Here is a 24,271-nt window from a genome sequence, read left to right as displayed (position 1 = left end):
GCAGCAGCAGAATTTTTTTTGTAACCTTTCCCAGCATTGTGCCTTAAGACAATCCTGTCTCTGAGGTCTACAGACAATTCCTTTGTCTTCATGCTTGGTTTGTGCTTTGGCATGCACTGTCAAGCCTGGGAGCTTATATAGACAGGTGTATGCCTTTTCAAATCATGTCCAATCAACTGAATTTACCACAGGTGAACTCCAAATAAGCTGCTAAAACATCTCAAGAATGATCAGTGGAAACAGAATGAACCTGAGCTTAGTTTAGAGCTTCATGTCAAAGGCTGTGAATACTTATGTACATGTGATGTTTCAGGTTTTTTAATTTTTTTTAAAAAATTGCGACAATTTCAAAAAAAAATTCTTTTTTCACATTGTGTATTGTGTGTAAATTGTGGAGGAAATAAATGAATTTAATCCATTTTGGAATAAGGCAGTTACATAAAAAATATGGAAATTGAAGCACTATGAAATTTTTCTGAATGCACTGTATGCCATAATCTGCCAATCTTCCTGTCCGCCATGTTGATTTAGTTCAAAACATTCTTTTTTAACTCCTCCAAGACCATTGGTCCAATTTTGACCAAATTTGACTTGGATCATCTTCAGACCATGTAGAGTAAAAGGCATTGAATTCATGTGGATAGATAAAACTGCTGTCATTTAGCATATGCAAAAACTTGATGTAATTTTGCCAGATGACATCACAGGCTGATTCACTGCAATGGTTTGAAGTAATGAAACCAAACTTAAAGTGTGTGATCTAGACCTGACATTGACCAAACTACATCAGTTTGAGCCGCCTTCGGGGTATAATTGACAAACAATTAAATTCTATCAGTGGACATCATACAAATTTTATCAACTGACTTTTGAATAGTGTTTTGTTTATTGTCGCAAGACTTGTCTTGCTAGATTCTTTGGATTATACAAAGAACATTGGTATAATTAATTCCCTAACTGACACAACTTCCTGTCCACCATCTTGAATTAGTTTGAATATCTGTTGTTTTGAACTCTCCATAGATCATTAGCCCAATTTCCAACAAATTTGGCTCAGAACATGCTGCTAAAAAGATATATATTTTTCCAGGTGCTCTGTAGCTTGTTGCTGTGCTTGTTTATGATGTGGCCACTTGGCTGCTTGTCCCCGATAATTACTGCTTGCAGCTATATTTTTAAATGGTTCTGCTTTTCACAAATGTAGTCTGGCTACGCCCACTATGCACTAGTCCCCTTCCCTCACCAGCGGGCCTGGTATCCACGGACGAATCTCTGGATAGTCGTGGCAGCATGCTTCATACGCAGGTACTTCTTGCGTGCCAGCCAGCAGCGGATGGTCTTCTGGATGCGGATACAGGCAGCGCGCAGCTTATCAGCACGCAGTTTCTCCAGGTATGCAACCTGACCTGCGCGGAAAAAAATCTTGGTCTTTCCAAACTGGTACTTATCTGGATCCTATCAAGAGGAAAGAAAAAAAGACACAAATAAGACTGCTGTTAATGTTGCAATCATACTGAGTGTTTTAAAGCTACTTTACAGCATTATGCTCTTTGTATTGAGTTCACCCATATAGACTAGTATCAGTCTTCAACTTGTACCTGCACCAGTTTCTCCAGAACATTCTTACAGGTCATCTTCTTGTCCGTCAGAACATCTTTTTGTTTCATCAGTACACGATACCTGCTAAAGAACTCTTGATACGTCCACCTGACGAACGAAAGCAGTTGCACAAATGGTCAGAAAGTGTGACAAAAGGAATTGAGGTAGGGTTATGTATAGTTCTTCAGTGTACCTCGATGGGAAACCAGCTGCAGAGATGCGGATTGTTTCCAAAACTCCACAAGCACGCAGTTGCTGCACTGCCCTCTTGGGGTCAAACCTGGTAATAGCAAAATATTTACAAGTCTAGCAACACTGTGATCCTGTAGTCACCAATAGTTGTGAAAAATATACCGCATTCAAAATTAGTCTTGGCTAAACTAGATAACATTTTGGTGCATGATTGAAAAAAAAAAATATATATATATTCTACCAGCTAATACTTTACGAGGTTTTTATATAAGATGCCAAAGATTTCAAATGTTTTATTGAACTTATTCTTTGATGTGGACATGCGGGAAGTTTTTTGTGATTGTTTTAGAACTTCTGATTCAGTTGCCAATGGGAGAAATGACTAGGAATGATAAACGTCAAGAACTGTGAAACTGCTTGCTCTACAAACAAGTGTATTCATGACACTACAAACAAAGCAGAATAATAGGAAAACATCAGTTTGCAACAACAAGCAGAATAACAAGCAGTTTTTAACGTCTAAAAATGAATAGTAGTGAATGAGACAGGAAGTCTCAAGCTAAAAAAAAATCTAATGACTGCACAAGCCCGTTTTCAAAGAATAAGGTGAATAGAACAGCAAAAAACTAGGTTAACTAGTTTCTATAAACTTGGAAACATTCAAGATTATCATGTTTCTTGTGTGCTTTGAACAGTCCTTCCAGAATTTTGTGGTTCTTGAGAACAAAAATAAATAAATAAATAAACAATGTACAAGATTTTGGTGTAAATAAAATAATTGAAGTAAATAATGCCATATATTTTGAGAAAAACATTGATATTTTAAAAATGAATATTTATATTTATTTCTCAGTGACTATAGGTAATATTTGGTGCATTTGAACAAAACAGATTAATTTAAGGGATATATTTATCAAAATAATATGTTAGTCACTGTACATCTTTAGAAATGGAGAGATAATACATTTAAACAATGCAAAATATTATAAAAAAAATCACAAACTACAAAATTTCAACAGAATTTATACATACATATATATATATATATATATATATATATATATATATATATATATATATATATATATATATATATATATATATATATGTATAAATTTTGTAGTTTGTGATTTTTTTTATAATATTTTGCATTGTTTAAATGTATTATCTCTCCATTTCTAAATATATATATATATATATATATATATATATATATATATATATTGTATGTATATATATATTGTATGTATATATATATATATATATATATATATATATATATATATATATATATATATATATATATATATATATATATATATATATATATATATATATATATATATATATATATATGTTTCTCTTGATTTTTGCTCTTTAATAAAATGCTTAATACATTTTCCTAAAACTAATAATTTTTGGATCGTAATCGCAAATCATTCTGTAAGATTAGCTCCAGATTTGAGATCTAATGTACAATATATGCACAAATGTATTATTGTATAGAATTATACAGAAAATATTCATTTATTTATATTACATATGTGCAATATATTATATCCCTGCAAAATCCTGGACGGACTGTTTAAAGATCTGCCTAAAAGACTAAGAGAACATGTTAAGGAAGTTAAAATTCAATTAAATGTTTTCACTTCATCTTTATTTCTGTAGCGCTTTTACAATTGTGTCAAAGCAGCATTTAAGTTCAAGTAAATTGAAACTGTGTCAATCCAGTTTTCAGAGTTGAATTTCGGTTTAGTTCAAGATGTACAAAAGTCTCAAATGAAGAATCACTTCCAAAAATTAACAATGATTTTACTGCAAATAAAAAAAAGAATAGAAACGATAGTATGTAGTTAAACTATTTTTATACACTAACCCTAGTTAGATTCAATCCACCTACAGTAATATAATAAACAATTGGTTAATTTTCATAAGGCATTATAATCTTATACTTTTCCTCTATCATAATAGTTTAGAATATTCTTTATGCATTTTCATTTCGGAATCAAGTTTAAATTGAATGAATCTGATCACAAAAAAAAACTTTTTGTTGCATAAAATGTATCAATTCAGTCAAATCTGCTAACACTCATGCATAGAAAATTATGCAATTTATGTGAGCTCAACTTTAATGATCCTTTCTACTTCAAGTTGCTCGTTTACATAAAATCCCACTTACATGATATAAACATATGTGTCAGCTGTGGTCACTGTTAGATAAATATCTTAACAAAAACTCTTTTGAAATAAACGACTTCCCTTTTTGTAGCCACAAACCTACTTCATTTCTAAATTATTCTTAATTTAATTAATTTCTTACATATTCTTAATTTATTTTAAATAGTTCTTAATTTCTGTGTTCTGTATACTCTATTCTGTACCATACTAGAAAGCTGACTATTCTGAATCCAAATGTATAAGCATGAGTATGTTTAAAAATATGAAAACGGCTAGCTATAGTGGGAAAACATAGCCAAATAACATACGTGAAGGCATGTTTGTAATCGTTGGGTTTAATGCATCGAACATAATGAGGTGTAGTGGCATTCAGTGTCTCCATCAGCAGCTGCAGAGAGTTCCGGAACTGCAGAAAGAAAGAAAGAAAGAGAAAGAAATGAAGCTACTGTTCAATAAAATACAACTTTCAGATATTCAGCACAAGCCGTAAGAGGAACGCCTTTGCACCTGCAGTCCGACTGTCTTTTTGTGTTCTCTGCTGGCTTGGCTGGATTTGCCCTTGTCTGGTTTGACACTGAGGCGAGTGCGTCCTCCAGGGCCAGGGGCAGCACCGGTGGGACTTGTGGCTTTCTCCTCATCATGGAACAGCTCCACTAGCAGGTCAAACTGGAAATTACAGCAATAACGGAATTAACACAAGCCATGAGGCAGCAGGATGGGCAGATATACCTAGATCATCTAGATGCACTTTTTTTTTTTACTTAAGCCCAAAGCATACTTTGTTTTTATGTGCATGTTTGTGTTCATAAACAGTAAAATGCAGAGCCTTTCAAAGCCTATATTGTTATTTGAAGGCATGCAAGACTATCCAGGAATATAGTTTAAAAAGATTTACCGTAGTCCGTTCTTCTTTTACCCCCAAAAGTTAATAGAATTATTAATAATAATAATGTCAATGTGGTTGTTTAAAATAGAGCGGCAGATAAATGTTCACTTTATATTATATTTTCTATTCTGTAAATAAAGAAAAAATAATTAGTCCTTCTTGAAATTGTGATTCATTTTCAGATATTTCCCAAGTGAGGTTTAATAAACATGCATTTTTTAACATGTTTCATTACAATAACACATTTTAATAACCAATTACTTTTGAATTTGACCTTGATGAGGATACATACTGTATTTTACCAGTAATTTTACAAGGTACTCGTATTTAACTTTAAAGGCTTAACTGTGTTAATTGTGTTAAAATAAGGTAAATTAGGCGAATCACAAGTGGTTTGTTCTGTAGTCAATCAAAAAAAAAAATCTTCAAGGGAATAATAATAATAATAATAATAATAATTTTTTGACTTTCAATTAAAAAAAAAAAACAAATAAAATCTTTAATTTCAGCTAAACTAAAAGAAAAAAAGACTTACATAAACATTATAATAGTAAACACTTCAAAAAATGTAAAACTCTGTTGAAACTTAACTTGGAAAATATTTTAAAAATAATAAAAATTTCAACAAAGGGGAATTTAATTTTTTTTAAAAACTTGTTTTGGCCTTCTAACACTTGCATATATACTTACCTTTATATGTATATACATACGAAAAGATGAATTATAGAAACAAAATTATTCTTCTATTGCATTAAAACTCACTTTTGGCAATAAAAAAATTCATTTTATGAAAATAAACACAAAAGAAACAAAAGTTTATTTTGAGGGGATTTTTTGAGTGAATCTTTTAACATAATAATGGCAATAATAACTAACCATATGCACATATTTGGAAAAATTGGGTATGTGCATTATGTACTGATGACACAACATGCATTCAAATGAAAATGGATCAATACTTTGGGCTTAAGAAATGCAAAGTTCTTAGAAAAAAAGGCAATTAATTAAACCTAATGTAATTTTACAGAAATATACATGTTAGCGAAGCTACATCTAAATTCAGTCCTCACTCCTATTATAAGCACTTGATCCTGTTCTGAACATGTAATTCTTTGCAGGAGTGACAACCACATTCTACTAAAGCAATAAAGCCACAAGAAGCACTGATTATAAAACAACCAAGATGAGTTGTTCAAAGAAGAAGAGAAAGATTGACATATATATAAATTCACTGTAAACCATGGATTCACAGGAAATATTAAATTCATAAAACATTAACTCCAATTAACTGGGGGGGGGGGGGGGGGTTGGTTTCATAAGATAAAACATGCAACAACAGATATACTGATCTAATGTTAAAGTTGTGTGTTCATACAATGCATTTAATTGTGGCTCATCAATCATAAATCAATGACTGGTTTATCAATTTAATAATATTCACATAGTAAGCAAAGAATTTTGATCATCAAAACAAGCAACTCATTATACAGTAGGACAGTAATGAACAGTAAAGTCCATGTGCTCTGATAATGTCCCCCGAGTCTCGTCTAAACTGATCGCATGAATTCTAAAGGACTCTGTACTAAGCAGCATGCAGACTAAGCAAAATAGTAGTCCGTATGGGACGAAAACAGTCTAAACATCAAACCACTCACAGCAAACAAACTTAAGCTCTGTATTGTAATGTCATCTCGGTGCCTTTTACGTTATACGTTACGTTTTTTTTTTTTTAGTATGCAGTATGTCTTTGTTCACCAGAAATGTCAAAATTCTGTTATCATTTATTCTCCTTCACAATGTTTTAAACCTGTATGCTCTCAGTTTTCAGTGTTTCACATTCTAACATTGCGTTTTGGCATCTTTTCCTTCGCAAATGCATCAATCACACTAAACGCTTGAAACTATTTAAATAAATTATAAATTATATTATATATATATATATATATATATATATATATATATATATATGGGCAATATCACACTCGTAGCAGTGCGATATGGCTGTATATTGGCACTAAATACAGCCATATCGCACTAAATACAGCCATATCGCACTGCCACAAGTGTGATATTGAGTTTATACAACAGTTTGATTGCATAATTGTGTATATAAAAACTAAATCAAACATGGAGAGTCTCAAAAACCCTTTTGTATGAGGAGCTACTTTCTTCTGCCTTGGATTCAAATCATAAGCTGACAGTTAAACAGCTGAGCAAGCTTCTTTTAAACTTTATCTGTAATGTCTGCTTTTTGCTGGCTGTATGTGGGCGGAGTAATACACAAAGGGTAAAGAGGCTGTACGGGATATTGCGGCCATCAGCCAATCAGATTCAAGAACCAGACAGAACTGTATATATATATATATATATATATATATATATATATATATATATATATATATATATATTGTCCAATCTACACTCCTCCAGCTTTTTTGACACATAAAAAAAGAAAATTTTGGAAAAGCCAAAGCCCCAATTTAGTTTTAAAACACAATGTTACATTTCAGTATGGATGAAATGTATAGTATAGTCCACACGAACATGAGTATTCTCAAAACCACACTTTTCACTTTTTTTTAACATGGTTTTGCTGTTTGTCTACACAAGAACAGAGTATCTGATGACTAAAACTAAAAACTTTCTGAAAATTCCAGCCAGGGTGAAAATTTTCACTTCATGTTTTTGCTTCAAGACGTCAACGTGCACTATGTTTTCTCCTTTCTGATTGGCCAACATGGCTGAGTTCACACCAAACATGCCAATATTACCCGTTTGTGGTCAACGTATGTTTGTTCCACATTTTACGACCGCTGGAGAGTATTCCACCTCTGTTCTGTTTGCATTGAAAAACATGGAAAACTCCCTTCATAAATATAGCACTTTAAGTGTGGACATGGCCTTAACTGTTTGCTTTTTTTACTTTTTACTATAAACTGAGAATGAATAAAAATTGTCAGAATCTTCATTTCTGGGTGAACAGTCCCTTTAAGAGCATTAATGTCTGTTTAATCTAAACAGATGCGTCGTTCTATCCAAGCAGCCGAGTTTGTTTGTATGGAGTGTGGGCTCTAGAGCTGAAGCCAGTTTATTTTCCTACAGAATCAATGCAGTGTTCAATAAGATTCTGTCCTGCACTGCAGAAAGCAACAGACTCAACATGCTGACACACACGCGCACACTCACACACTTGTTAACATGCATTCCATCTTAGTATTTGTAGCTACTGAAAAACTATGATATTAGATAGATTATAGCGCTAAAGAGTGCATTTATAGGCTGAGTTTTACCTTCTGCAGGGGTACAGGTTGTCATGTTCACATACAACACATAGACAACATGACATGATGAGAAAACAGAAACAGAATTAACAAAAGCAGAAAATACAGATACATAAGACAGATGTAGTGTACTTGAACAGCGAAGCAGCTCAGACACCAGCTTGGAAACATAATGTTGACTTGACAAATCCAGTATGCTTAAATGAAAAAAAATATATAAATAATAATAATAGATTATCTATATTTTCTAAATCCCAAAACCTGAGAATACAATGTGCATGCAATGTGAAATCCCTCTTAAAAGCAAGGTTTAACCAAAAACAAGGTTGCTGTTAATTTAATCACACTCAGGCTATTTAAAATATACACTACCTGACAAAAGTCTTGTCGCCTATCCAAGTTTTAGAAACAACAAATAATAACTTGACTTCTAGTTGATCATTTGATATGAAAAGTGGCTTATATAAAAGGCATAGGCCTCTAGATTACACTTATTTTACCATTATAAAATATGATCATGCCTTGTTTTTATAATTATTTAATTAGGACAGTAAGGTCTGACTTTACTGTTGTCACAACATAAATAATGTACAGTATAGAATATGTCATGGTGCAATGGAAATCGAATGAGTATTGTGTATGACTCCCATAAGCTTGGACGATCCATGCATCTCTGCTCAAATAACTTATTAATAATAAAGTCATCTGAAATGGTAAAGAACGCATTCTTGCAGGACTCCCAGAGATCATCAAGATTTTTTGGATTCGTCTTCAATGCCTCCTTCATCTTACCCCAGACATGTTCAATAATGTTCATATAACTGGTGACTGGGCTGGCCAATCCTGAAGCACACTGACCTTCCAAATGGTCAACTAGAAGTCAAATTATTTGTAGCTCCTACAACTGGGATCGATGACAAGATTTTTGTCAGGTAGTGTAGGTCCCTTTTTTTCCAGAAGAACATTAAAGAAGGTTTTTATATGAAACTGCAATTTTGGTGTTTTATGCTATGTAAGTTATGGCAAAATAAAATTAATACTGGTGACTTTTGACCAGTTACTGCAGTCGTATGAAGTGAAACAACCGAAACATTATTTTTGATATATCACAACAGCTTAAGTTACAGTTACAGTACATACTGGCATATACCGTTGAAGTCAGAATTATTAGCCCCCTTTTGATTTTTTTTTTTTTTTTTGTCTTTTTAAAAAATTTCCTAAACTATGTTTAACAGAGGAAGGACATTTTCACAGTATGTCTGATAACATTTTTTCTTCTGGAAAAAGTTTTATTTGTTTTATTTCGGCTAGAATAAAAACAGTTTTTAATTTTTTTAAAGCAATTTTAAGGACAAATGCCCCTTTAAGCTATATTCCGAACCCCTCCCCGACAGCCTACAGAACAAACCAATGTTATACAATACCTTGCTTAATTACCCTAAACTGCATAGTTACCCTAATTAACCTAGTTAAGCCTTTAAATGTCACTTTAATCTGTATAGAAGTGTCTGGTAAAATATCGAGTCAAATATTATTTACTGTCATCATGGCAAAGATAAAATAAATCAGTTATTAGACATAAGTTATATAAACTATTATGTTTAGAAATGTGCTGAAACAATCTTCTCTCCGTTAAACAGAAATTAGGGAAAAAATAAAAAGGGGTGCTAATAATTCAGGAGGGCTAATAATTCTGACTTCTTTAGGAATCACATATGATCACATAAAATATTTTCTTCATGCTTTATTGAAAAAAAAGTAGTGTACATCAGCTAACAGCTATTTTTTGTTCTGTTGAACAACTTTTCTGCACATGTACAGAAAAAAACAACACAGATTTGTCAAGACAACATCATATTGTCTTTTAAAGAACACATTTATTATCTTCAGATTCAACTCTTCAGATGTTTTCATTATTTTTACCTGGTGTCTGGCTTAAAATCCATATGAAAACATAAATGTGTACATGGTAGATGAAGTAAGCAAACACACTCATGGTAATATTAACTGATGATCAATGATATGAATGGGAAGCAAAAATGAATACGGTAAATGAGTGAAGGATTTGGATTAACCACTAACAAACTGATGTGGATAAGCACCAGAGAGCCGAGCCTATTACTGATATGGATTGTTAATAACATTTGAAACAACATTAGACTTAAAGACTAATTCTGCCAATCAAATTAAGTTTAAGGCATTATTATTATTATTATTTTTCAGTCTGGATTAGTATGCCATGTGTTTGCTCTTACCGCACACATTTACTGTCTCACGCTGAGGAGAGAAAGCATTAGAAAGCATTCAAGAACCCCCAGAAGAAAATTATTATTATTATTATTTACAAAGAATCAAACTTCCAGGTTTACTTACATTTTCGTAATCAACATTTTAATGTATACATTTAAAAGTTCAACTTTTGTATTCAATTCTAGTGGTGTAACGGATCACAAATCTCAAGGTGCGGATCACATTATGTTTTTTTATTAATGGATCAGATTATTTTTCGGATCAGCCAAAAAGGACAGGAGAAAAATGTAATTTGTTTTCCATTTATTACAAAAACAGTACTACAAGACACTTTTGGTTTGAACAAACAGAACTTAGAACCTGTCGTTTTATTAAAAACACAATGAAGACATAATCAGCTGAATAAAAATAAATTGTTAAAAAACTACTACTGTTGCTGATAATGTATAAATCTAACATTATAATTTGTACATATTTAATTTTAGTCTCATAATCAATAAATGATTCAGTTATTCACTCATAAAACTTTATTTTTCATTGTTATTTGGATGATTTTTGAAGAATGATTCAGAGGTTTATTTTTGACGGCCACCTATTGGTTAAATAATGTAATTGCTGCCTACAACTTTCATTTTTGGGCGTTGTTAAATGCATATGATGGTGATTTTAATCTGTACCATGAACATCAGTGCTTTTATTTAAACTATTAACTGTTATCCCAGCACTTCCGTGTTATTTGACTGTTTGTAAGCTAAAGACTGAGGGCCCTATCATACACCCGGCGCAATGTGGCGCAAGGCGTGACGCAATTGTTACTTGCTACTTTTAGCTCGGCGCAAGGGTCATTTTGAGGTGTTGCTCCACGCTTTTTAAATAGCAAATGCATTTGTGCTCATATGTGCGCCCATAGGTCTGGTCTAAAAAAGCAGGCGTGTTTTGGTGCATTGCTGGCGCGTTGCTACTTTGAGAAACTGTAATAGTCTGTTCTTTAGACCAGAACAAACCTGGTCTAAAGTCTGGCGCAGAGCACGTTAGTTGTGCGCCTCGCTTGCACAATGCTTAATACACACAAGATGTAGAGCAATACGCAAATATCTTTACATATGAAAAGAATTAAAATATTAAAGATATATATAGGATATAATAAGGATATATATAGGATATAAATATAAACAATTAAAATATTACATAACAGATTATTTTCTAGCCTACATGAATTTAAAAACCACTGCGTTGAATCCTTCATCTCGTTAGGGTTTTTTAGTTCATTCAATTTGCTTTTGTATGATGTTATTATTATTAGCAGCATTATTTATTATATCCATATTTATATTTGTTTTATTAAAAACAAGCTTAGACTTGCCCACCAGTCAGGTTTTAGACCATATGGGGCATAGCAGGTGTATTTGGAAATAACTCAGTATTTTGACCACCCTTCGTTATTATTGTTCATTTATTCGTTTGCTGGAAATTAGAACTGACTTTAAAAATAGTTTTGAAACAAATCTTTGCGCTTAACAAATGAAATTAATTAATTATAGGCTAATTGCATAAAGGTTTCCCTATCCACGTGTCACCGACTCGGTCCCAGTCATTCCCCTCGCTGACCAGCAGAGGTCACCATCTCCGGACTTCTAACCATTACGTCATCCATTTCACTCTGATTCCAGCACACCTGTTCTCCATCTCACTAATGACCCATGTACCAGATATAAGCAGCTCACACACACACTTCATTGCGAAGTCTTGTTTAGCCCCGGCCAGCATTTCTGAGCGTTCTATCCTGCCTGATCTCCCGTTGACCACTCCAGCCCGTTTCTCGACTCTGTTCTGTTTTCTGCCTGCCCTTGACCAAAGCCTGCTTACACGGACTCTGATTCTCGCTGCCTGCCCCTGACTAAAGCCTGTAACACGGACTCTGAATCACGCTGCCTGCCCTTGACTCAAGCCTGGTAATCACTCTCCCTCTGTTACTCTGCTAATCATCGTTGAGTTGTATGTTGTATGTTCGCACAGCCGTGCGAGGTGTTGATGTTTAAGTGTGACTTAATAAATACTGCAAAATGGATCCCTCCATGTCAGTCTCCCCGTTACAGAAGACTCCGCCCAACACGGATCCCGCAGCCATCCAGGTTTTGTCTCACGAAGTCACAACACAAGCTCAGGTATTGTCAACGCACCAACAACAACTAACACATCTAATTCAGTTAACAGACGAACTGGTGAAATCCCTACAAAACCTGCAAGCTGCTGCCACTGCGCAACCCACCGCCAACTACTCTCCAAGTCCACTTGTTGTTGCACAACCCCCGATGACTTCCGGAGTTCGATTGGCTTTTCCTGACAAGTTCTCAGGTAACCCAGCAAAATGTAAAGGCTTCCTACTGCAATGTAAACTGTTTATCGCCCAACAGCCCCATCTGTTTAAGGACGAGAATGGGAAAATTGCTTTTGTGTGCTCCCTGCTCACTGGGAAGGCGCTAGACTGGGCTACTGCAGTTTAGCCAGACAGTACCCCGATATTTCCCTCGTTTAATGACTTCCTCAAACGTTTCTGCACTGTGTTCGATCATCCGGAGGGTGGTCGTAACGCTGGCGAGGAGCTATTGTGCATCCAACAGGGAGATCGCTCCGCCGCTGAATTCGCCCTGCAGTTCCGCACTTTGGCAGCGCAAACTGGCTGGGCTGATGATCCGCTTGCCACGCTCTACAGAAAGGCTCTAAGACCAGAATTGCAGCGAGAGATGGCATGTCGTGACGAGGGAAAAACACTGGATCAACTCATCGAACTTTCCATAAGGTTAGACACTCTCCTCCGCACTCGCAATCCGCTATGCTCAATTGCTTCCAGTCCTGTATCCCCTGAAACCTCCGCTGAACCCATGCAATTGGGTAGAACCCGCCTGAACCCAGAAGAGCGAGAACGACGGAGAAGAAATCACCTGTGCATTTACTGCGGACTTCCAGGTCATACGAAGGTTTTATGTCCCAACAAGCCTCTCCCTAAAACCCTCTCGGTGAGTGCAACCACTATGTTCACTACCACTAATAATGTTGTGAATCTGCCTGTCACTTTGAGAAGCAATGGAGATGAGATTGAGACTATGGCCATGATCGATTCAGGAGCCGCTGGTAACTTTATTGATTACACGTTTGCCACCGCTCACTCCATTCCTTTAACCTCCTGTGATTCCTCCATAGCCATCACTGCTGTAGACGGGCGCCCTTTGGGAGAAGGACGTATAAAATTCCAGACCCTGCCAATCTTACTTCAAACAGGCTCTCTCCATGAAGAGGAAATCTCCCTTCTTGCCATCAACTCCCCTAAACACTCTGTAATTCTTGGGTTACCATGGCTACAACAGCATGACCTTCGAGTCTCTTGGAGAACTGGTGAGATCACAAAATGGAGCAATCAATGCTTTACCCAATGTCTGCATTCTGTTTCCCCTGTCCAGATCAACACAATTAACAAGACCGAAGACTCTGAACTCCGTCATGTTCCTGATGCTTATCATGATTTAATTGAGGCATTTAATAAACAGAAGGCTACCAAGCTCCCTCCACATCGTGAAAATGACTGTGCCATCGAGCTGCTACCCGGCACCACGCCCCCTCGTGGTCACATTTTCCCTCTCTCACAACCTGAAACTGAAGCTATGAAGAGTTACATTTCTGAGGAGCTAGAGAAGGGCTTTATTCGACCATCTACTTCACCCGCTTCAGCAGGGTTTTTCTTCGTCAAGAAGAAGGATGGCAGCTTGCGCCCCTGCATTGATTACCGAGGCTTAAATGAGATCACAGTTAAATACCGCTACCCATTGCCATTGGTTCCAGCCGCCCTTGAGCAACTCCGATCCGCCCAGTATTTCACTAAGTTGGACCTCCGTAGTGCATATAACCTCATCCGCATACGACAGGGAGACGAGTGGAAAACCGGGTTCTCTACAATCGACGGCCACTACGAATACCTCGTTATGCCCTTCGGCCTAGCAAACAGTCCTTCCGTGTTCCAGGCATTTGTAAATGAGGTATTTAGAGACATGCTCAACAAGTGGGTCATAGTGCATATTGACGACATCCTGGTCTACTCCAATTCGCTATCTGAGCATATCCAGCACGTCCGGGCAGTGCTCAAACGCCTCATTCAAAACCAGCTGTATGCAAAGAGCTCCGTGACACAATGGCCACAACCCGAGACCATCAGACAACTACAACGATTTCTGGGCTTTGCTAACTTCTACAGGCGCTTCATAAGAAACTTCAGTTCAGTCGCTGGTCCACTAACCGCCATGGTAAAAGCCAACAATGCTCGCCTTAAATGGAACCCAGACGCTGTCCGAGCATTTACTCAGCTAAAAACTCGCTTCTCCAGTGCACCCATTCTGCGTCATCCTGATCCCGAGCAACCCTTTGTAGTCGAAATTGACGCGTCCAACACTGGAATTGGAGCCATCCTGTCCCAAAGATCCCTCGTTACTAAGAAGCTCCATCCCTGTGCCTTCTATTCTCGCAAGCTCAACTCCGCTGAACGGAACTACGATGTGGGAAACCGAGAACTCCTCGCCATGAAAGCCGCGCTGGAAGAATGGAGACACTGGCTTGAGGGCGCAAAACATCCCTTCATCGTCATCACCGATCACAAAAACCTAGAATATATCCGTTCCTGTAAACGTCTGAACCCTAGACAGGCAAGATGGGCGCTGTTTTTCACCCGATTTGACTTCCAAGTCACCTATATCCCTGGCTCGAAAAACATCAAAGCAGATGCTCTGTCCCGCCTCTCAGACGATGAGACCTCTGAATACCATGATGAACCCATAATCAAAGATCCTCTAATTGTCGCTCCTATCCAGTGGGATATAGAACAGGAGATCCTTCAAGCCGCCGAAACCAATCCATCTCCACAACCCTGTCCAGAGAATAAAATCTTCGTTCCCCCATCACTTCGAGAAAGGCTCATCTCCGAGGTACATGACCACCCCAGTTCCGGTCACCCAGGCAGCACAGCCACCGTACACCTGATTCAATCCCGCTATTGGTGGTCATCCATACACCAAGATGTCATTAACTTCATCAATAAATGCTCACCTTGTCAGATGTCCAAACACTCCCGTCACCGTCCAGCTGGATTACTCCAACCCCTGGAGGTGCCACATCGTCCCTGGTCACACATCGCAATAGATTTCATTACCGATTTACCCATATCTCAGGGCAAAACCACCATCCTCACAGTAGTGGATCGATTCTCAAAATCCTGCCGCCTTATCCCCATCTCTAAACTGCCTACAGCCATGGAGACGGCCGAATTACTCTGCGAGTGTGTGTTCCGGTACTACGGTCTCCCCGAAGACATCGTGTCGGATAGAGGTCCCCAGTTTACATCCCGACTCTGGTCAGCATTCTTTATAAATCTCCAAATTAATGTTAGCCTAACATCCGGCTATCATCCCCAATCCAACGGGCAGACAGAGCGCTTGAACCAGGAAATCGGCAGATTTCTCCGCACGTACTGCCATTCGAACCAGAATGAATGGGCCAAATTTCTGATGTGGGCAGAATATGCTCAGAACTCCCTCAGAAAAGCATCTACTGGATTAACCCCATTTCAATGCGTGCTGGGCTTCCAACCTCCTCTCTTTCCCTGGTCCGGCGAGACCTCTGAACTCCCTGCGGTGGATACCTGGTTTAAAACCTGCGAAGAGGTCTGGAACGCAGCTCACACTCACCTCTCTCACGCCGTACGGCGTTTCTAGGAACAAGCCGATCGACACCGACGTCCTGGTCCCATGTATTCCCCAGGACAATGGGTATGGCTTTCCACCCGCGACTTACGCCTCAAGCTGCCCTGCAAGAAGCTCAGTCCCAGGTACGTGGGTCCTTTCCAGATTGAAAGACAAATATCTCCTGTTTCGTTCAGACTGACACTCCCTAATCATTTTCGTATTTCCCCCACTTTCCATGTCTCTCTGCTCAAGCCTGCTGCTGGTCCAGCCGAGGCGGATAGGGAGGTGGCAGCCGGTGAACAGGGTCCCCCGCCCCTCATGATCGATGGTGAGGAGGCCTACCAGATCCACGAGATCCTGAGATCCAGACGCCGGGTGGACAACTCCAATACCTCGTTGATTGGGAGGGGTACGGCCCGGAGGAGAGATCTTGGATTAACCGCAAGGACATCCTCGACACCACACTACTGGAAGAGTTCCACTCACAACATCCGGAGATGCCGGCCCCTCGCCCCCGTGGAAGACCCCGGCGTCGAGAATTGCCTCACTTCAGGAGCCGTTCGTTGGGGGGGGGCTCTGTCACCGACTCGGTCCCAGTCATTCCCCTCGCTGACCAGCAGAGGTCACCATCTCCGGACTTCTAACCATTACGTCATCCATTTCACTCTGATTCCAGCACACCTGTTCTCCATCTCACTAATGACCCACGTACCAGATATAAGCAGCTCACACACACACTTCATTGCGAAGTCTTGTTTAGCCCCGGCCAGCATTTCTGAGCGTTCTATCCTGCCTGATTTCCCGTTGACCACTTCAGCCCGTTTCTCGACTCTGCTCTGTTTTCTGCCTGCCCTTGACCAAAGCCTGCTTACACGGACTCTGATTCTCGCTGCCTGCCCCTGACTAAAGCCTGTAACACGGACTCTGAATCACGCTGCCTGCCCTTGACTCAAGCCTGGTAATCACTCTCCCTCTGTTACTCTGCTAATCATCGTTGGATTGTATGTTGTATGTTCGCACAGCCGTGCGAGGTGTTGATGTTTAAGTGTGACTTAATAAATACTGCAAAATGGATCCCTCCGTGTCAGTCTCCCCGTTACACCACGAGAGCAAAAGTGAAAGTGAACTTACTTTACGTCCTGTAAATATAGCAAATGCGCTTATGGCGCGACACAAGGCTCTTAAAGGGAATGGGAGATGAGACTCTGATTGGTTTATTCTCAAAACACACCTATAACTCATTAAGAAAATAAACTCAACCCTTTTAGACCATGCGCCAAGGCGCAAAGCGGATTTTCCCGTCCTCATATTAGCACATATGGATTCTGACACTCCCTGAATGCGTTTGCGCCCTGCGCCCTCCGTCTTGCGCATGGACCGTCAAAATAGAGCCCTGAATCTTTTTCTTAATTTTTGCGTTTTCAGATTTGAATGCAGCGATTCGAAGGATTAATAAACATACGCAAATCACCATCCTTTATAATTTATTATGCATAGGTGTTGAGATCCTGATCATTTAATGATTAATCGTGCAGCTTACAGTGAATGCATTAATGCAGGCTAAACAAGTAGCATCAGAAAACACCTTTAATAACTTAGGAACCCACCACATCCAGAATAACCTACCACAACTTCTTCCGTCATAATTATACTTTACAGAATAGCCTAAATGCTTTTATACATCATCCTTACAAATTTAGTATTAAACTACAAGGGGAAAAAAGTAATAAGCCGCAGGACACCTGTGTTCCAAACTGCGAGTTGTGATCCATATGAGTTGCGGATCAACTGTGATCCGTTACACCTCTATAAGGTACTAGTACCAAATAATAAATCCTAGCATATATATTACTAGTATTTCATAAATGAGTATTTAATATACAAGAACATGTTTCTTTTAAAAATGCCTAAACTATAAACACTTGTAGTCAATGAATAAGGATAGAAATTATCGAAATAGATAAACACAAATACTACTACTGAGTCTTACAGATGAAATGCTTAAGTGGCTTGCCATAGCACTCTACCTTTGCCTGCCTTGTGTAATTGTGAAATATTTTTGAATACCTTCCTGAAAAATCCACATAACACACCCCTGGCCCTGAAGGCACAGTTGAAGGCATGAGTTTGACATCCTAATACAAGCTGGTATGCAGTGTTTTTTCTGTCCGAACGCATCTCTTTAAAGAGCAGTCAGATGTAGAACTGCTGAGTCATGCTAAAGCTAATAAACAGCTCTGTTCTGTCAATACTCCAGATGCTAACTGTGTGAACTAAGAAAGAACAAGGATACTTAATGACTAAAACAAGTAGAAATATGAAAGTATACACCTTGAGCTGTATATATTTAATGCTGAAACTGACACCAGGCTGAACTAATGCTGCTTGAGCAGCAGATGGCAGCGTTCCATTGACCTTCTCAGATTTTAAGCCTAATTTAAGGTCAAAATATTGAATGAAAGCACCCTGTTTAGGGCTGATTTTATGATTTTATGGCTGGTTTTCTCTAATAGTCACTTACTTCATTAAAGTGTATTAGTTTCAGGTTTATAAACTGCTGCATATGACCTAGTGTAATGGCTATTTTTGTTTTGGTTCAACCCTGTAAGACTTATTTAAGGTTTTGATGGAATTATCCTGGTTCTAGGCCAACATATCAGAACGTTTCTTTGGTAAAAAATGGGCAGAAGTCAGAATGACATACTGATTTTCACTCACCTTACTGGCCTTCAAAACATTTATCTGCTCCTCATTCACCGTGTCTTTATTCTTCTCCAGAAAACCATCACATTGATACTCCACCTGACAGACACAGAGAGACAACAGAAGTTACTTTGTTGCAAAGACCAATCATATATGAGTATTTTCTTACTCTGCAGTAATAAAAAAAAAACTACTTCTCCAATCTTCTAAAGACAATATAATGTATTTAGATTGTAAGATTTAGTAATACAATAATGTTTAAGCTAAAGTTATTATTTAAAATATTATAGAATCATTGCTAGTATTATGGTACTTATTTAGATTTTCATTTTACATTTTCTGTATTTATTATAATTGATGTTAGTAACCAAGTTGTGTTTATACAGTTGTAACTATAATTATATTTATTTACTCTCTAAGTAAGTAAGTAAGTTTTATTTTAGTGTTCATTCTCTCTCTTTTGTCTGTTGTAATGCTGCATTTATACCATAGTAATCTGTTAGTGTTTGCTTTGCTCTGGCTTTTCCGGGTTAATTTTCGTGATCTCCAGATTTCATAAGAGAAATACTGAGAGATCTCTGTAGATTGTTGGCATTTTATGCCGTTCAGCCTTATAATCTTAAAATGTGAGCAAAATCACCTGTTTTGCCATCACTTTAGACATTTTGCTAGAGAATTTCTTTATTTTAATTGAAGTTAGTAACTAAGTTGTGTTTAGTGTGTTTGTATAGTTGTAACTATAATTATAATTACATTTATTTACTCTGTAAGTAAGTAAGTAAGTTTTATTTTAGTGTCATTGCAACTGTCATAGTTTTTGATTTTTGCATTCAAATTTTTGGCTTTTAATTTTCAACTTTATAATAATTTTCGATAAAGTTTTAGTATTTTTGTTGTTGTTTACTGTTTACTGCTTACTGTTTTATATATATATATATATATATATATATATATATATATATATATATATATATATATATAGATATTCTGTCTGGTTCTCGAATCCAATTGGCTGATAGCGGTGAGATTTTTTGCAATTTCAAAACTCGTACAGCCTCTTCACTCAAGTGTATTACTTCGCCCTTATAGAGTAACTGCAGATTAATAAACTCACTACAGTTAGACAAATATTGCAGCTGCTAGACAACAAAATGTACTTTTTAAAGGCTTTTTAAGGTGAAAATGTAGTTGTTTAGACTGCAGCTTTGCAGTTTATTCATAAGGATAATGCCTATTTTATATATTCATAATTTCGGAGAGTCAGCATGTCCGCGGCCAGCCTGTCATAGTGAGCAGAGCAAAGATAGTTGACGTTCCGCCACAAGATGGCGACAGAGACTGCAAAATAAGTCCTTAGAGCTGGAAAACAGCATTTTCTCAGCCAAATCTCTTTCTATTGTATGTTGTAGTGCTGTATTTACACCATAGTAATCTGCTAGTGTTTGCTTTGTTTTGGCTTTTCTGGGGTTAATTATTGTGATCTCATTGCAACAAAGACATACTGGGAGATCTCTGTAGACTGATGGCATTTCATGCTGTTCAGCTTATTAATCTTAAAATGTGAGCAAAATAACCTGTTTTGTAATCACTTTAGAAATTACACTAGAGAATCATTCAAATACTAGCTCAAAAGTGACATTGGGGAATGAGCAATGGTTTCTGCTGTTCTGACGTCAGCTGTAGATGTGTATGAACGGCGGAAGAAGGTAATTCCTCATTTGATTTACTTTATATACACGATTATAACTGAACACATCAAACTTATATATAAACACAATATCACACTCGTAGCAGTGCGAATTTGGTTGTTTATCATCACTAGTGGGACATTAAGGCACTAGGCCGCAACGCATGCCACCCACCAGTGTCGATATATAGCCATATCGCACTGCTACTCATGCGATATTGCTCATATATATACACACATACATAACATTAAATAAATCCAATATTATATAAATAATCCATTATATTAAATGAGTATTATTTAAAGTATCGTACATGAGTAGTGCTGATTAGAGAAGTCATGCCTGATTTAATCCTGATGGTGTTTAAGAAAGCACCTGCTAAAGTTCAAGCTCAAGTTCGACTCTGTGTATTGAATGTCTAGCGCACACACTAAATGTGTCTTATGACCTCCGCCTCCATCAGTGTTTCCTTATACATTGAACACCATTTCTAAAAACAGATCTGTAGCCTTCATGTGAAGAGGTTTGCAGAAACTCTGTGTCATACAAACAACAGTCTTTCACATGAAGAAGACTTGACTCTGTTTACAGCCTGTGGTTAGCATGTTGCTAAGCTAACAGTATGACACTAAAATAAGCTCTATTTAAAACCTATTGAACTGTATTAAGGTGTGTTTACAAAACATAGTTTACAACAGAAGTTTACTTAGTTTATATGAAGTGTAATTAATTTCTAAAATGTCAATCAGCTTTAGACAATTGGAATTGCTTGTCTGTTTGTTACTGTACAGCTATGGAAGCAAATTAAAGGGATAGTTTACCCAAAAATGAAAATGTGCTCACTATTTACTTACCCTCAAATGATTTCAAAACTGTTTGAGTTTCTATATTCTGATGATCACTAAAGAAGATATTTTGAAGAAAGATAAAAACCTGTAATCATCGACGTCCAAAAACTAATACAGAAGTGAATAGTTACAGTTTTGCAGCTTTTGTCAAAAAATCTTCTGTAGTGTTTATCGGAAGACAGAAACTCAAAAAGGTTTGAAAAAAGCACAGGGTGAGTAAATGATGACAGATTCTTTAAGATCTCTTTAAGACAGTGTTTGGAGGACCATCTACGCTGCATGTTTGGATGTCTCCTTTGTCTGTCACACTCATTACAGGTCTTTAAGTCTCTGCTAATGAGCTGATGATATGAATCAGGTGTGTTTGGTTAAGAAGACACTGGAAAATGTGTAGAGTTGGTGACTTGAACATTTTCTCCAGAAATACAATGTTATATATAATTGTTGTTTGTTTTGTACTGCAAACTACTCATGTTGTTTTTTTTATAAATTTAAAAGAAAAAGACAATTTGTCAAATCCACAAAATGGTGCCATGTTGTCACACATGATTATATATTCATTTTTAGACAACACATTACCAATGTTTTAATTTTAGAAGAGTTAGGAAAGCAATTTGGTAAAAAAAAAGAAAAAAAAAGAAAAGATTTTTCAACACAACAATATTTTAAAAAACCTTTTCTGACCAGTTATCTTTTTAGAATATATATATATATATATATATATATATATATATATATATATATATATATATATATATATATATATATATATATATATATTTTTTTTTTTTTTTTAAACAAAAATTGTGATTTTTTATGTATTTATGTGTTTATGTAAATCCCTAATGTTTATTTTGTATATAACATTTACCTAAATTAAATTTTTTTTTTTTGCTAATGTTGTCATTTAAAAAGGCGGCAACACCAAACCTCCAAAAATGCCAATTTAGTGAATTAAAAAGGCTGATACAAGGCATAAAAAACGTTTCGAGCAGACCGGCTCTTCATCAGACAGTGTTTATCACAGTATGTTGATCTTTTTATATTACGTAACATTCAAATGTTACATTTAAACATAACATTCTTTCAAGAGTTCACACTCCCCCCTGAAGCACCCGGGGAAAACCCACAAGAGCACAGAGAGAACATAAACTCCGCACAGAAATGCCAACTGGCTGGGTAGAGACCCGAACCGGAGGCATTCTTGCTGTGAGGCAACAGGGCTAGCCACTGGGCCGCCGTGCTGTTCTATAGAGGAAAAAGTGGAGTAGAGGGGGTGGAAGAGGGGATTCTTCAAGACGAAGATGACAAAGGTAAGATGCTTTGGTTATTTATACTAAGTTAGGAATTGTCTGATTGGTGGATCATACATTAGCTTGACTCAGGGCCAGCCGTATCAATCATAAGCATGTGAGCCTCTCGAAATTAGTTTAAAAAATAAACTTCACGTAGTGCCTTTAGTTATTGCCCAGCAGGCACACAATGTCATAAGATGTTAATATTAGGTTAAATTTAGGTCTTGATGTCAGGTGACCAAAATTCAATGTCTAGCCAGTGTCAAATGACGTTGATATTTGGTTGATTTTAGGTTGTGTTAGAAACGTTGAGCCAACATCTTAAACCAACGTCATATTGACATGAAATAATTTATTCGACAGGTATGGCAACCAAAATCTGATAGACGTCATAGTGGTAATGTCCACACAACATCAAACTGTAACATCATTATACTGTATATTTGGTTGATATTAGGTTGAACGTTGGACATTGACATTGGCCTGATATTGAGTTCTGAAGTGAACCTGATTTTCGTTTCCAAACAAAATGCAATGTCCCCAAGATGTTGGGGTACAACATCAATCTGACGTCATGTTGACGTCTTGTGCCTGCTGGGTGTTAAAGGCCATTTCGTCATCATACAATAAACTTCCGTCATCTTTTCATCAGTGACATGCATCTAAACAGTCTCTGGGTCAATGCCTGTAAAGATTTAAAGATCTTCTTGGACACTATTAATGGTTCCAAACAGTTTGAGAAAATTATAAATCACCCACGTCTTGAGGTAGTTCATTATGATGTGATTTACCTTCTATGTGCGATTTGATTGGACAGAAATCACAGGCCTGACTTTTCTCATCCCCATAGATAAGAAACAATAAAGTAGTGACTGCAGGTTGAAGGAAAGTAGTGGAGTAAAAGTACCAACACTGCACTAAAAATGTACTCAAGAGAAAGTAAAAGCACACATTTATAAAACTACTTAGTAAAGTACAATTACAGAGAAAAAACTAGTCAATTACTGTAGTTTGACAGTAGTTAAGTATACACCACTGATGAAATCACACAAACAGTACTATATACCAAAGCTCATCAGAAATGCTAGAGCAGCCTGTGAGTGTGAGTGTGTGTGTGTGTGTGTGTGTGGGTATACCTTATCTGCAAAGTGCTGAATAATGAAAGCTTTATTGGACATCCGCGGCTTTTCAAAAAGTGCACACGTCTTCAAATGAGTGTTATAGAGTTTCTGAGCCCAGGAGTCATCCGAACCCTTCGGCATCTGAGAGAAAAAGAGGTTGTACAGTGTACAATGTAAGAACAGTAGTATTAAACATGATTTAACTTCATGTGTTTCTCAGTTTTAGTTTTTTAAACTGTATTTTTTATACAGTACCATTACAATTTTGTTTTTGGAGTAATGTTTTGTCATTGTTTTATTACCTTTATTTTTTAAAGAAAGTCACATTATAGGCTTTTGCTAAGAAATTCTACTTAAATGTAATGATAATATATATATATATATATATATATATATATATATATATATATATATATATATACATATACATATATACATATATATATATATATATATATATATATATATATATATATATATAATTTGTAAATTAATTAAATT

General features: G+C 36.6%; 1 protein-coding gene and 1 long non-coding RNA gene across 16 annotated transcripts in view; one reads left to right on the top strand and one right to left on the bottom strand.

The window, feature by feature from the left end:
* LOC147839797 (uncharacterized) overlaps positions 1-24,271 on the top strand; it is a 516,604-nt gene that overhangs the window by 388,003 nt on the left and 104,330 nt on the right. The gene's annotated exons all lie outside the window — the stretch shown is intronic.
* Positions 1-24,271, bottom strand: part of myo5aa (myosin VAa) — a 164,030-nt gene that overhangs the window by 48,353 nt on the left and 91,406 nt on the right. For all 15 annotated transcript variants that reach the window (XR_015515196.1, XR_015515197.1, XR_015515194.1 and 12 more), the window contains 7 exons: positions 23,786-23,911; positions 18,834-18,917; positions 4,480-4,638; positions 4,281-4,378; positions 1,793-1,879; positions 1,599-1,707; positions 1,244-1,455 (listed from right to left, as the gene is read on the bottom strand). Coding sequence is in view for 9 of the 15 variants with exons in the window: in XM_087293353.1 (XP_087149479.1) it covers positions 1,244-1,455; positions 1,599-1,707; positions 1,793-1,879; positions 4,281-4,378; positions 4,480-4,638; positions 18,834-18,917; positions 23,786-23,911 (875 nt within the window). In the remaining 6 variants the exon portion in view is untranslated. The remainder of the gene's footprint in view (positions 1-1,243; positions 1,456-1,598; positions 1,708-1,792; positions 1,880-4,280; positions 4,379-4,479; positions 4,639-18,833; positions 18,918-23,785; positions 23,912-24,271) is intronic.

The sequence above is a fragment of the Danio rerio genome, chromosome 18, assembly GCF_052040795.2.
Source record: "Danio rerio strain M-AB ecotype USA chromosome 18, GRCz13ab, whole genome shotgun sequence".
Lineage (NCBI taxonomy): Eukaryota > Metazoa > Chordata > Actinopteri > Cypriniformes > Danionidae > Danio > Danio rerio.
This window is presented reverse-complemented; position numbering and strand designations above follow the sequence as displayed.